General features: G+C 40.7%; 1 protein-coding gene across 1 annotated transcript in view; it reads right to left on the bottom strand.

Moving 5' to 3' along the window:
• Nucleotides 1-651: 651 nt before the first annotated feature.
• CYP2R1 (cytochrome P450 family 2 subfamily R member 1) overlaps nt 652-16273 on the bottom strand; it is a 30501-nt gene continuing 14879 nt past the window's right edge. The window contains exons 3-5 of the mRNA XM_074999037.1: nt 5308-5940; nt 2648-2977; nt 652-2424 (exon numbers count right to left, since the gene is read on the bottom strand). Of these exons, the coding sequence (XP_074855138.1) occupies nt 2249-2424; nt 2648-2977; nt 5308-5940 (1139 nt within the window). The 3' untranslated portion in view covers nt 652-2248. The remainder of the gene's footprint in view (nt 2425-2647; nt 2978-5307; nt 5941-16273) is intronic.

A 16273-nucleotide genomic window follows, 5' to 3' on the forward strand; every position in this document is an offset into this window, starting at 1 on the left:
GCCAGCCACATTTGTAGAGAGCGCACATGAAGTCAGTCATAGCAGATGATGTAAGTACATGCAGCCATGCACCTCTAAGGCACAGACACACCCTGGCTGTCATCACTGGGAACCAGGAGACTCCTTCAGTGATGTCTGCCGGAGAGCTGTACATTTCCCTGGGGAAAAATGTTCTGACAACTGTGGCATCCAATACTACCTGGCTTGTTCCAGGTTGAGTCCCAGCAGTTGCATGCCAGGGAACAGAACCTACAATCTTCCCTTGATGGAGTCCAGTGCCATCATGGTGGGACTAAATGCAGGCTTGCTCCTAGATGATGGAGTCACAGAGGCCTGACCAGCTGGTACCAGCAGATGCAGTCTCTCTTGCACAGCCTGCAAGGCCTCCAGCATTTGGCGCTGAATCTCGTTGGTATGCTGGGGCCAGGATTGACTCTGCAGAACCAAATATCTCTTTTTTTTTTTTTTTGTTGTCCTTGGCTTAAAAGGTTCACAAATCTTGCACCTGCAACTGGTGTGGGTTTCACACAGGCAGCACAAGCATCTACGTTGCAGGTCACTGATTGACATGTGCCATTTGCAGGTGCCATGGGACTTGAAGCCCAAAGAGCTCTCAGATCTGGGCACAAGTCCCAAATGGGACCAGATGAAACTAACTATAAAGGAAAACCAACCAAAAGGAGAGAAGACAACAGCAGATAGCTAAAGCAAAACTATTCTGAGGCACTGTCATTGGTGGCAAGAAGGACCTGAGGGTGGGGGTTAAAGCACATTGCATCTCTTATACTGCACCATGGAGGTGCCACTCTAGGGATCACTAGAGGAGCTCTCTATAGGTACTTCTAGGGGAAAGTTTTCCAGCACCACTGCATTTGACAAGCACGTACACATCTACTGTGCAACGGACATGACCATACACACAAGAACTAGAAAAATGTAAAAAAAGGGGTGATTTATTTGGTGTCATGCCAGAAGAATGATCTTTGCAGCAGCACTGTGAATACACATAAGTGAGCAAGATGACATATGGCTAAAGGAATATATAAAGCAATGATTTATTTCAACATATTTCAAAAAGGGGTTTTAATGAAAAGTGTGATATAATTTTTAATGGAGTACTTTAAAAATAAGTTTGTTTGCACCATCCATTATTATTTTAGATTTCACATGGGGACTCCTGCCTGCTCAAAGTTTCATCCAAGCTCTCCAAATTTATCAAAACATTCTCTCAAACTAAAAACATTTTGCTACTTACATTAAAACCTTTAAATTTGAGAAAAATAGTCTTTATTTAAATATCATGTACGTTAGAATATAATTGAGTCAACTGAATTTTTATTAATCTTTGTGATCTATCATGATATTTTAAAAAGTCAAAATCAGAACTGAAACTTGATCTAGATTTTTGAAATGAGAACAGAATCTTTAAACATGTGAAGATATGAATGCCTCTTTTTATGAAAATGACTTACAAATAGAGAAACACATGCAAAGCCCACCAATAAACAAAATGTGTGTAAGTCCTTTAATGGAGTATTTAGAATTTTTTGTTCTTCTGGAAAACCTAAGACGACGACACCAGGAGCAGCAAGCTGTACATGACCCATGGTGTCTGAGCTCCATCAATATTAGAACATAGGAGCACAGCTGCACCAAAGCTCAGGGCTAGATCTCTCCCTTAGCCCCACCTGCTGCCACAATACACCTCTCCCACTGCAACCCCTATCCCAACCTACCACCCCCCAGAGACTTCAAAATACTCAATAGCCCCCACTGGTTCCACAGCAGAGCTAAAGTGATTTCCTGACCACCGACTCTGCACCACTTCTGAATCCAGAAGCAGCTGCCAGCACATCCCTTGCAGGCCCTGGGTAGGAATGTATATGTCTCCATGTGCTGCCCCATTCTAAGAGCCCAAAAAGGTAATGGCAGCTGTGGAGGTGGTGCCTGTTAGCAGCAGCGTCTGGAGACCATGCTCCCCATCCACCTAGAAACCTTTGCCACAAGGGGTGCAGACCACTTTTAGGAGCCACCCCAGATAACCACCACATCCTTCACCCACTCCTGTGCCCAACCCACTGACCCAGTCTAAAGCCCCCACCCAAAACTTCCTCTCCGAGCCTTAAGTGAGCTGCGGGGAGAGGGAGAAAGATGGGGCCTGATACTCATCTCCTGTAAAATGGTACAGTTCCATTTATTCAGTGGTACTATTCCAATTTACACCAGCTGAAAGTTTGGCCCATCTGCCTTAACGTCTTTCAGCACAGATGAGATACGGTTGTGGTTGTAGTGTCATGCCTAATTTTGGCTTCAGATTTGGAATCAAAGCATTTGGAAAATGTAGGTGAAAATGCTGAAGTAATGAAGTGAAAAACAAAAACATTTCCATCCTGGCCAGTTGTTCTCCAAGACAATGTCTTCTTCCTAAATAGAAAAAAATAAGTGTCTTTAAAATTTCAATAATTACATTTGCACTTCTATTTCAAACAAGAATAGTTCTGATTCCAGTCTAAGTGAAGCTGTTTGGACAGACCCCTTTGTCTGATTCATAATAAAGGACAAGTATCTTTTTTTCACATCTTACTGTTTAATTGTGGATCACTTAACTCTATTGTATATAGATGCAAGAATAAGCATGAACTCTTACCTAGTGAAAAAGGAACAAATGCATCTTTCTTGATAAACTGCCCACTGCTGTCCAAAAACCGTTCAGGATAAAACACTTCTGGGTTACTCCAGTACTTTTCATCAAAGTGTACAGAATAGAGGTTTGTAATTATTGTAGTACCTTCAGGAATAGAATAACCACGTACGACTGTATCCTTAGAAGTTGCATGAAATATACCTAAAGGAGCTATATTACAGAACCTTAAAATTTCATGTAGAACTGCTTCAGTGTAAGGCATTTTGGATTTCTCTTCTAAAGAAGGTGTTTTGTTTGGGCCCACGACTAAATCAATTTCTTTATGAACTTGCCCTGTTAGGGGAAAAAACCTTCAGTTTATTGTACAACACTAGACAATTCAATGATAAGGAATAAATACATGCATTATTTGTTCAAGACTTGAAATGTATTACTACTTAATACAACACCTATTAGACATTTTCAATATTTAATTTCCTCCTTTTCTCTCATTCTGCTGATGACAGGTTTTTTCAAGCGTAAATATATAGTAATTTTGCACAAATGATTTTCCTTATTCAACAAGCTGCCCTTTCAAGGAGCTCACTAGAATTGGAATAACTTACATCACTTTCTAGATAGTTAAAATGCAGTATATTAACTGCAAAAAGAAAAAAAATCAAATGCCAAATGTGACCATATATGTATAGAAAATTCAGAATTAAGAGCTCCATAATTTTGAATTTATCTAATTATCCCAAGTTGGTACATCACATATCTTGCACAAAGTCACCCACTAGTTTTAAAAATCTTGAAATAGACATACTACTGTAAAAGTATGAGGATCAGCCTTAGCTAGATTGTGGATTTTTGAAGAATATAAATTAAAATATTTCTCTTTTCAAGCTTTCTTTTGAAAATGAAGAAATATAAGATTGATCCTTTAAACCAACTCCAAACTGAAAAAAAAAAAAAGTCAGATGAGAGATTGCTCAACAGAGCAACTGTTTGTTTTATTTTTTTCCTGATGTAATTTACCCACATTTGTTAATGCCATTAGAGAGCCCCTAATTCACATAAAACAATAGTGATACAGCTCAGCTGGCATCAATACAATATACATAAGCAATACAGAACTAAGTTCTTCTAACAGAACTAACCTTGCCCATCCCCAAAAGAGTGCAAGAGAGAGATCAGACTAGGACCTTAGTGTATTTTGTAGTTAACTGGTATTATCAGCACATGCAGAGATACATGGAAAATGTCTAAGCAAATGCAGGGTGTTAATATTATTAACTGCTATGTAAAGACTTGGATCTTGAATCCTGAGCTTATTTTTTCCCCCCGAAGAGCTAACCGAAGTTGAGACTTTAGGAGAAAGGGATTGCTTTGCGTTTTAACAGTACAGTGCCTCCTGAATGATCTGGGTGAGAGACAAAACTCCAAGATATGCCTAGTTTCTGTCATCTGTTGGAAGATGTTGTTTTGGGAATGACATAATGCTAAAGGTAATAAGAATGTTTCTTTTCATGAAACCTATATGCTGCGTATAAGGTAAGAATAATCCTGTATTAGGAGGAAATTAAAAGGGAATAAATTTAGTTAATTATGAAAGTCATTATTAGCCTTCATTTTTTTCCCTTTCATTTCATGCAGCATACATATATACCAACATATATTGCTATCCCCTGGATTGTAACTGCTAACAAGGTGTGGACACACAAATCTGAAGGTTAGGAAACCCTTTTATATGAAATACAGGCCCTCCAAAATGTATAAAATATTTTAAGTCAATGCAATAACAATCATAATTTCTGTGGAATCGCTAAGTTGTACAGGAAAGGATGGTTAAAACAGTTAAACTTGTGAAAAGTAAACAATAAGCAGAATTCTCTGCTGTTATTATTGGGCACAGTTTCACTGAGGTTGAGGCCGCAGCAGCCACTTACGTGAGCAGAAAATTTGTCCCATCATCTATAAATAGACAAATTTTCACATTAATATCTGAGATACTTAATTGATCTCTTGCCGTAAGTATTAAAAAGTTTTATTTCAATCTGAACACTTACAAAGTTATGACAGGAAGAAGATTTTTACACCCCGAAAGGAAGTTAACTAATGACACTTAATGACAGTGTTGTTGCACAATGTAATCATTTTCAAGAATATGTTAGCATTGTATCTCAGAACTAAGCTAAAATGTTTATTTTAAAATGCTCATGTCTTTTTCCCCTACTAATGTAAATACATATAAGTGTATAGTACATAAACCTGCTATGCATTAATATACTTAAGGATTAAAAAATGGTTCAAAAACAGTTACCCAAAATCTGATTTACTGATACTTGTGTTCTTCTGCGAGCCAGTATTCTTGCTTATCCTGTTGTTCAGCCTATCCATAATAAAAGTAAGGCTCTCCTTATTTCAATAGTTCACAGAATTGTTTAACAAAAATTCTTCTTTAAAATATTGCCCTAATGGTAATTTGATACCCACTTTAACTGCAGATAAAATAAACACTGACATGTCTGTTTGCAATACATTTAGAAAGGGACATAATGGAGTTTTTTATTTTTACTAAGGATTATTACAAGCAACTCCATCACATAACATATAAAATGCAATCTAAATTCTCCCCATAAGGACTACACTACTAGTTCCTCAAAAACGACAACAATTCTTACCTTGGATGTTTGGATAAAGAGCCATAAACAATACTGCCCATCTTAAAACATTTGTTGTAGTTTCTGTTCCAGCTATGATAAGTTCTCCAACAGAAAAAATTAAATTTTTGGTTGAATATGTAGACTCTGGATCATTTTTACTTTGATCCATCTCATCTAAATAAGCATCAATGTAATGTCGAGGTGACTGAGGCGTCCTGGTTTTCGAGACACGCTCAATAAGCTCAAACAAAAAGTTATAGACTTCATCTGCATTCTTAAATAGTCGTTGGTGTTTTCCAAAGGGTAATATGCCAATCCAGGGGAAAGAATTATACAAGAACACTGAAGCGCTAGCAACTAATTCAATGTTTTCACTAAACATCTCTATCATGTGCTGAAATTCAGTGTCTTCATATGTAAAACGTTCTCCAAAGACAATCAAATTAGTAATATTTGCCACTGCATTTGTTATCAAGCACTTAAGATCAAAAGGTCTGCCTTTGTATGTGTCAATGGCATCAAGAAAAAACATGGATTCTTCTAAAATTTTGTGTTCGAAGGACTTTTGACCGTATCCAAAACAACGAAAGCTGCTTACAGCTAACTTGCGATGCTCTGTCCAACCTCTACCGTACTTGGAATTCAATAAACCTGAAAATACATTTTCAAACAGTATTTTATGCACAGCTCTATATCTTTATTCAATAAATAGCAAAACTATAAAAAACAGCAGTCCATTTTGAAAGTAAATCCATAAGTAGAGATTCCCTGTGTCTTGTTTAGTGGTTATGTTCATTCCTGTGAAGAAAGGACGCAGAAGTCTATTCTCTCATTAACGTATACAAGAATTGAGACCAAAGCACCCATGTATTCACACCCTACACGCCACTATAGTAATATGCTGAATGGAGTAGCATTTGAAACAACACCCTACACACTACTGCAACAATAATGTTTTCAGGTGATATCTCACAAAGAAGTTGCTGGTCAGTGGTATCATGGTGATATTTATATAGCAACAAGTTATGAATTCCTCCTGTATGTGTAGTGGGGCCTCTCACACACCTGGGCCCCAGGCTCCTGCTCTTTCCACAAACAAAGTAGAGACTACTCCAGGTCCAGACACCTATGCTTGTATTATGTCACATCACCTCCTATATCCTCAAACACAGAAATCCCTCTGGTTACTCAGCTACAGGCGAGCAGTGCCTTCTATGCCCTGGCTCCTCCTCTTCCCCCTTCTGTCTCTTCCCTTTCCTGCACTCCCAGCTGCCTTATATAATCCCTCTGGTTCAGGGGCTCACAGCTGCCAGCCATCAGGCCTGGGTTTGTTAAGCTGGTTCCTATAACCCTCTTTGGGTGGGGCAGCCATGACAGAGCTCTGGCCCTGGCTCTCTGCCCAGTAGTCTGTCACAGATGTTATTAGTAAATGTTCAAAACCAGACAGCCCTACTTAGGAAAAAGCTGTTAAACAGGTCTATCTTCACCTAAATAGTAAACAGGATCATCAAGATAGCCAGGGGGAGGATATGGCAGGAAAGAACATTTTGCATTTCAGCAAACAGCTGGTGGGGGAAGAAAGAGCCAGGAGCTTCCTTGACTTCATGATGCCTCCCTCACATCCTGAACAAGCTTTAAGGGATATTATTCAGGAGAATCCATGTCAGAGATTCAATGGACTATAAAAGAACGGATCAGAGAATCCAAAGTTATCACTTTCACCTAAAATGACAGATGTACCAGAACCTCTGGCCACTGGAAGAGATCCTGACCAAAGAGAAGGTAAAGCACAGTCTTGCTAGAATATTGATAATGAGAGGAGCTTTCTTGAATAAAGCCTTCAACTAAAACTTGCTAAAAATTAAGTTTTAGAAATGCGTTTTTGCTTCTATTTGCTTGTGGCCATATCTAACTTTATCTCTTATTCTTGAACTCACTTAAAAGCTATTAAAAACTATTAATCTAAACCAACAGTGCTGTGTTTGTACTAAAGTGGATGTCAATTCCAGGTAATGTAGCAAACCGATGTGTTTTGTTTCCTTAAGGAAACATTTCCCTTAACTGTCCTGGGGAGAGCTGAACATTATAGCATATATGAGTTTGGGAAGTTTCAGGCCTGGGAGTGTGTTGGGGTCACCGTTAGTAATAACTAAGACTTGGTGAAAAGCAGAGTGAGACTGTACATGGCCTATAATGGCCAGGACTACTAAAATTGGGCTGTATACCACACAGACCATCAGAGTATGACCTGTATGATGGTAGGTTGATCGTGAGTGGCCCAAGTTCAGCGCTAAAACAGCAAATATTGTGAAGCACACAAGTTCGCAGGAGAGGTAGCGATAGCCCATCGCTGATCAGGACTGTACTCCGAAACATGACGTTTTATTAGCAATTCCCTCAAATTCGAATGAGAGTAATGAACATCCCTATGCAAAGATGGGATAACAGACACTTTGTCTCTAATATAAAAAAAGAACAAAACAAGAAAAATGGTTTTATTCTCACAGTGATAATAGACACAAATGTATGCCAATGAATAAAAGACTGCTCTGACTACAGATATGCGGCTGCTTTATTTTCCCACCCTTACATACAATGACAGTGTTTCAGGCATTTGGCTTCTTAATTATCCTATCATAATTCATGATTTATCCAATACAAATGCTTTCTACAGAAATATGTTCAGGTTATGCTTTTTTAATATACTGTCACACTTCTAGCTATGGGAGAATATTTACAGAGAAGTTCATTTGCCTTGTGCAGTAACTGAGGGTCTTTGAGATGTTTCCCCCTGTGGTTGTTCCACTTCAGCCATCAGTGTGTCACAGCACTTGTCAATCAGAGATTTTTGATAGCATTTTCCATCAAGGCTGCTCATGCAGAGCAGATATCTTGCGGTGCCACTGGGGCCTTCAGTAGCATGTACCTGACCCAGTCCCCTCAGTTTTTTCTCTACCATATAGTCCTTACTGTGTACTCTAAAGTTGACAGGAGGTAGGTGGGTAGTAGCACGCCCACAGGGACACACACATCTCAAAGAGCACCTTAAAGGCTAACAAAATAATTTATTAGGTGGTGAGCTTTCATGGGACAGACCCACTTCTTCAGACCATAGCCATACCAGAACAAACTCAGTATTTAAGGCACAGAGAACCAAAAATAGTAATCAAGGTTGACAAATCAGAAAAAAAATTATCAAGGTGATCAAATCAGAGAGTAGAGGGGCAGTGGGGGGGGGGGGGGAAAATCAAGAATTAGATTAAGCCAAGTATGCAAAAGAGACCCTATAATGACTCAGAAAATTCACGTCTCGGTTCAAACCATGTGTTAATGTGTCAAATTTGAATATAAAAGAGAGTTCAGCAGCCTCTCTTTGCAGAATGTTGTGAAAACTCCTCTTCATTAAAACGCAGACTTTTAAGTCATTAACAGAATGGCCCACTCCATTAAAAAGTTGACTGACCGGTTTGTGAATCAGGAGTGTTCTTATATCTGTTTTGTGCCCATTAAGTTAGAAGTTAAGGAAATGTATCTCTCGTGTGGAGTAATCGAGGCACAAGTTGATGGTGGGGTGCAGATTGTTAAAAGTCTCAGAAATAATTGTGGGTGAGAACAAAAAGTTACAGAGGTCAGACACCAGATTGGCTGTGGTGACATCAGGGATGGTATTCTTGATCACTTGTAATCCATCTTCATGTGGAATATTAGTGTACAGAGCCTCTACATCCATGGTGGCAAGGATGGTGTTGTCAGGAACTTTTCTGATGTTTTGTAATTTCCTCAGGAAGTCAGTGGTATCTCAGAGATAGCTGGGAGTGTTGGTGGCACAGGGTTTGAGGAGAGAGTCCACATAACTGGATAATCTGTTGGTCAGGGTGCCAATACCCAAAATGATAGGGCGTCTGGGGTTCCCAGGTTTGTGGATTTTGGGAAGTAATTACAACACTCCAGGTTGGGGCTCAGATGGTGCATATGAGTAAATAAGGTCCCGAGTAGCAGCAGGAAGTTCCTTAAGTAGTTGTAACTTCTTTTGGAATTCCAGAGTGGGATCAGTGGAGAGAGGTCTGTAAAATTTGGTGTTGGAGAGTTGTCTGGCTGCCTCCTGTTTATAGTCTGACTTATTCATGATGACAACAGCACCCCCTTTGTCAGCTGGTTTGATTATAATGTCTGGGTTATTTTTGAGACTCTGGACAGCAGAGCATTCAGCATAGTTGAGATTGTGTCTCATTTGGCATTGTTTGCGTATAATGTCAGTCTGAGCACGGTTGCAAAAGCAGTCCCTGATGTCACCACAGCCAATCTGGTGTCTGACCTCTGTAACTTTGTTCTCACCAACAATTATTTCCGATTTGGGAACAATTTATACCTTCAGATTAGTGAAACTGCTATGGGCACCCACATGGCCCCACAATATGCTAATATATTTATGGCTGACCTGGAACAACAATTTCTCAGCTCTCATCCCCTATTACCCCTCCTTTACTTAAGATACATTGATGACATCTTTATGGTTTGGACCCATGGTATAGAGGCTCTAGAAGAATTCCACAATCTGCACCCCACCATCAACTTATGCCTTGATTACTCCACACAAGAGATACATTTCCTGGACACTACAGTACTAATCAAGGATGGACGGATCGGTACCACGCTCTACCAGAAACCCACTGATCATTATACTTACCTACATCCTTCTAGCTTCCATCCTGCACACACAACTAGATCCACTGTTTACAGTCAAGCCCTTAGGTACAATCACATTTGCTCTGATCCTGCTGACAGAGACCAAAAACTACAAGATCTCTACCAAATATTCATAAACCTGAATTACCCACCAGGAGAAATAAAAAATCAAATTGACAGGGCCAGATGAATACCCAGAGACCAGCTACTCCAAGATAGGCCCAAAAAAGCCAAGAACCACTGGTCATTACCTACAGCCTCCAACTCAAACCACTGCAATGCATTATTAAAGACCTACAACCTATCCTCAATCAGGATGCCACATGCCAGAAGGCCCGAGGTGACAGACCTGTTCTCTCCTACAGACAACCTCCCAACCTTATGAGGAATCTCACCCACAACTACAGTCTATACCACAGGAACACCAGTCCTAGAACTTTTCCTTGCAACAAAGTCCGTTGCCAGCTTTGTCTACATATCTGTTCTGGAGATACCATCACTGGACCTAACCAGATTATTCACAGAATCACAGGCACATTCTCATGTTCCTCAACTAACATCATACATGCCATCATGTGCCAACAATGCCCAGATGCTTTGTATATTGGACAGACTTCTAACTTAATGGGCACAAAAGACATAAGAACACTCCTGATTCACAAACCAGTCATGCAACATTTCAATGGAGTGGGCCATTCTGTTAATGACTTAAAAGTCTGGGTTTTAATGAAGAGGAATTTTCACAACAGTCTGCAAAGAGAGGCTGCTGAACTCTCTTTTATACTCAAATTTGACACATTAACACATGGTTTGAACCGAGATGTGGATTTTCTGGGTCATTATAGGGTCTCTTTTACATACTTGGCTTAATCTAATGCTTGACTCACCCCACCCCTTCTGCCTCTCTACTCTCCGATTTGCTCACCTTGATATTTTTTTTTCTGATTTGTCCACCTTGATTACTTTTTTGGTTCTCTGTGCCTTAAATATTGGGTCTGTTCTGGTACGGCTATGGTCTGAAGTAGTGGGTCTGTCCCACAAAAGCTCACCACCTAATAAATTATTTTGTTAGTCTTTAAAGTTCTACTTGGTTGTTTTTTTGTTTTGATAGTATATAGACTAACACAGCTTTCTCTTTGTTACTTACATCTCAAGGAATCTTAGTTACTGTACAAGGTGAGCAACTTTATCTTCTTCAAGTGCTATTCCCTACCCTATGGGTGCTCCCACTTCAGATGATTGTAGAACAGAGTCCTTACGCAGATGGAAGGAGCTTCAGAGCTGCATTAACAGTGGTAATTAGCACTGTTAGACCTTGCATTGGGTCAGAGCCTGAGCCTTGAATAATTGTGGTAATGGTTCATAAATCTGTGTTCAAAGTCCCAGGTGGCTGTTCTGTATATGCTTATGAATGGTACATTATTTAGAAAGGCAGCTGAGGTAGATAATGATCTTGTTGAATAGGCCCTGATCTCTGATGTTCTTGAGTTGGTCACGAAACAGCTGGATGCAGTTGGAAATTATTTCAATAGTCTCTAAGTGGATACTGCAAAGCTCTGTTGTTAAATGACTGCCAGGTGCCCTCAAAGTTGTAGGCATGTACGTGCAGATAGCTTTGGGCTGTTTGTTTCTACAGATATGAGAGTGATCAATATTAAGAATTTGTTCATTGGTAATGAGGGTCTTATCTCTATAGAGTCCAGATATGCTCTGATGAAGTCCAGTTGTTATGAGGGAAGGGTTAGATTTAATTTTCGTTCATTCATCTGTAGTCCTATTGTCTGATAGAGGATAATAGTTGTCTGGGTGATGTTTCTTGTTCCTGACTGTGTAGAACCCTTGAGGCAATCATCTAGATATGACAATATCATCATTCCTTGCCTGTGTAAATGTCCTGTTACTACCACCATTTGGTGAAAATTCTCTGAGCAGCTGAAAGTCTGAATGGTAGCACTCTGTATTAGAAGTGGTCTTTTCCCATTGTGAACTGTAAGAACCATCTGTATATGGGATATACGATAATGTGAGTCTTGTAGGTTTATGACTGAAAACCAGTTTCCCTTTACTAGCACTGAAATTATGGAAGTTATCATTACTATCTTGAATCTTTGGACAAGTTTTTTGAGGCTTTTGAGGTATAATTAGGGTCTCTATACACCCTTTTCCTTTTAGGTGTAGAAGTAGTCAGAACAGAATCCTTTCTCTTTGTGTTGTGGTGGGACATGACACTCAACTGTAAAAGAGAGTTCAGTTCTTGCTACAGAAGACACATGGGAGCAGAGGCCCTGAAGAGAGGCAAGTAGGGAGTTTGGAGGTAGGCAGGGTGGAGGTACAGGGAACAGCACGAACTCAGTTTCAATAGTTCTGAGACACATTGTTCCATGGTGATGGATGCCCAAATGCATTAGTACAGGAACAGTCAGTGATCAAAGAGCTGGGTATGTACACATGGCAATAGTTGTTAGAGAGTTTGTTCAAACTCAACCATGCTGAGAGATGCAATATACGAATATGCCAAATCTGCCTTTGGAACACGTAAATTCTCTAACAAAGAATGGATTGATGAAAGTGCTGACATTCTTAGGCCTCTTCTTGAAGAAAAACACAAGGCACATCTGAATAACATAAAGAACCCATCACAAAGCACAAGACAGCAGCTTCTACACGTAAGATATGCTCTTCAGAGAGAATCCAGTCAGTGTGTGAGCAAGTACTGGATTGATCTCTGTCCTAATATTCAAAAGGCATCTGATTTGGGCAACCTGAAAACCATGTATGATGGACTGAAGAAAGCACTCAGACGAAACATTACCAAGCTTGCCCCACTGAACCATCTAAATGGACAAGTGATCACAGACAAAAAGCTGCAGATGTCCAGATGGGTGGAACACTACTCAAGTCTTTCTTCCCACAAGCGTACAATATAACCTAAACTTGACAACCTCATCTCAACTCTTCCAGAAATGTCTGAGCTAGATATAGAGCCTACAGAGGAGGACCTTTCTCAAGCTCTTGATGCTCTCTCCAGTGGAGAACCACCAGGAAATGACAGAATCCCAGGTGAAGTCCTGAAGGTAAACAAGGCTGTGCTCTTCCCCTTCCTTTATGATTTACTGCTAAAATCTTGGCGAGCAAGAGATGTCCCACAGGACATGAAACAAACATCATCACTCTCTGTAAAAACAAAGGTAACAAGGGTGACTGCAACAACTACAAGTGCATCTCATTACTGAGCATCACAGGTAAAACATTTGCCTGTGTCATTCTCAAATGCCTGCAAAAACTCACAGATCAAGTCTATCCAGAAACACAATGTAGTTTCAGGGCTAGCAGATCAACAATGAACATGATTTTCTCTCTTCGACAACTACAGGAAAAATGCGAAAAACAAGGAAAACTGTTATTCTTAGCATTTGTGGACTTAACAAAGGCTTTTAACACAGTTAGCAGATCAAGACAATACAGAGTATCAACCAAGACTGGCTGCCCACCGACCCTACTCAAGCTCATAACATCCTGTCACAAAAACATGAAAGCAACAGTGTAATATGGTGGATCTACATCAGAACTGTCTGCAATGAACAACGGAGTAAACAAAGGTGTGTTCTTGCCCCTACCCTCTTCAGCATATTCTTCTCAGTTGTACTAAATTGAACATTTCAAAACTCACGCAGTATTGTATTTCTCCACACAAGATCAGATAAGTCTCTCTACAACCTGGCAAGACTCAAGGCCACAACTAAGGTCAAGCAAATCCTCATTAGGGACCTCCTCTTCACAGATGATGCAGTTCTCATTGCTCATAATGAAGACATGCTACAGGTACTGATAGATTCTCTGCCCAGAGTCTGTAGGTTGTTCTTCCTTGACATAAGCATGAAGAAAACTGTTGTATTCGCTCAAGGTATACCTCACCATCCAAATGTCCTTCTGGATAACAGCCAATTAGATGTGGTTCAAAAATTTTGTTACCTTGAATCTAGTGTCACCACAAACCTACCCATGGATGAAGAACTGAACATCAGAATCAGGAAGGCAACCACTATTTTTGGAAGACTTACGAAACGAGCATGGAACAATCCTACGCTGACAGTGAAAACAGGCAAATCTACCAGCCATGTTTATTGAGTATTCTCCTATATGGTTCTGAGGCATGGACCACTTACTTGAACCAGGAGGAAAAAAAAACTGAACAGCTTCCATCTTCTCTGCCTCTGCAGAATTATGAATATCAACTGGCAAGATAAAGTTTCAAAAACAGATGTCCTGTCAAGATCTGGCATACCCAGCCTCATAGTGATCCTCAACAGCAGAGCACTATGATGGCTTGTTTATCTGAGAAGAATGAGTGATAGAAAAGAAAGAAATCCTCTTCTGTGAACTGTCACATGGGTTGAAAACAACAGGAAGACCAAAGCTAGGATTCTAGGATACATGCAAAAACACCATGAAAAAATTAAACATCGATTCAAAATCCTGAGAATCTATAGCATCAGATCAAAATACCTGGCGACAATTGCTACGACAGGGCACATCATCCTTTGATAGTATATTTGCAATCCACACAAAAGAACTTCATCTTCGAACAAAAAACTGTCAGACTCAAGAATTTGGAAATAGACTGACATGGTTATTGCAATCAACCGTGCAAATCCAACAAGGCATGAGAGAAGCTGCAGACTCCTACACTGCCCATAGATCCTCACTGCTGCTGCTAGCCACTCTCTCTCGAGACGAAAAGGGGCCAGAGTGTCATCACTGTAGATCCAAGTGATTTACAAAGGACATTGGTATCAATGTTACATTTGTTTTTGTTTCTTATGTAAACAAGGGGTGTCCTTCCTAACTGAATAGAAATAAGACTTCCCAAAGCATCAGCTTGACACTTAAAAATGCAGCTAACACGAGGAAAATACAAAAGAATAATATGCTAATAACGGGACTAGGAGCATTTGGATTTTGCTGTTTGAGAAACAGGATGTGCAGGATAGAAAGAATGAAAAAACAGTCCACTACAGAATCCTAATCCAAGACGTAGTTATGTGTAAAATTGAGTGAGGGCCATGTAGCTGTTTTGCATATACAGTAATCCCTTGAGATATGCACATGCATGCGCATATCTCACTTTTATGCAAGAGGGGTTGAGGGTGAGGAAACCTGCAGCTGGAAGCTGGCAGAGCCAGCTGAAGGGCCCCAGGCCAGGATGAACCACAGCCCCACAGCTGGAGGCCAGCAGACCCAGCTGTGGGGTCCCCAGCCGGCGCGCAGAAAGACCTGCAGCTCCATGGGTGGGCTGCCAGCCCAGCCCCCAGTGGCTGCCCCAGATGAGGCTGCTGCTTTCTTCCCCTCTCCTCTGCTTGTGGGACCCAGGAAACTGACCAGCCATGAGCTGGTCAGTTTGCCAGGTCCCACAAGCAGCAAGGAGACAGAAACCAAGCAGTAGCCTGGTTCCCAACTCCCCACTGCTTGCAGGACCTGGGAAACTGATCAGCTCGTGGCTGGTCAGCTTCCCAGATTCCACTAGTGCCGGGATTTTTTCTGGGCATAAGAGGCTGCCGACAAAGGTGGGGTTTCACCAGCAGAACCACGTTTACACCACTTTTTTTCTGCCAGCGGCACTGTCTGCCGCTGAGCAAATATGCAAATGAGCAGATATCTCCATTTTTGAGACCACCTATTTGCATACTGCTGCTGGCAGTTTGGGTCAGTGTAAACATAGCCACAGAAAACTAACACATAAAAAGAGCTAGACTGGCATGGGAGGAAGGAATGGGCACAACACAAAAAGATACTCAAAAATATTTACACTGAGCAACTGGAAGACTTTGGCTGTGTCTAGATTATCCCCTACTTCAAAGGGGGCATGGTAATTAGGGTGTCAGGAGATTACAAATGAAGTGCTACAGTTCATATGCAGCACTTCATTAGTTAAAGTCTCCCCTGTGGCCACTTCGAAGCGTGAAACTTCAAAGTGCCCATGCTACATCGAAGTCCATTTACTCCCCAAACTTCAAAGTACCCGCAGCTGACCCACAGCTACATGCAAGCCGGCACTTTGAAGTTTCATGCTTCGAAGTTGCCGCGGGGCAGATTATGACTAATGAAGCGCTGCATAAGAACTGCAGCACTTCGTTAGTAATCTCCCGACAACCTAATTGCCATGCCCCCTTCAAAGTTCAGGGCTAGTCTAGACACAGCCTTGGAGTGGCAGATGAAGAAGTGTAGCTTCGGCATGGACTTTTTTTTCCTCTGACCATTATCAAAAAGACAACTCACTGAAAAGTTCCAAAGTCAACAG

The sequence above is a fragment of the Carettochelys insculpta genome, chromosome 6 (genome assembly GCF_033958435.1).
Source record: "Carettochelys insculpta isolate YL-2023 chromosome 6, ASM3395843v1, whole genome shotgun sequence".
Lineage (NCBI taxonomy): Eukaryota > Metazoa > Chordata > Testudines > Carettochelyidae > Carettochelys > Carettochelys insculpta.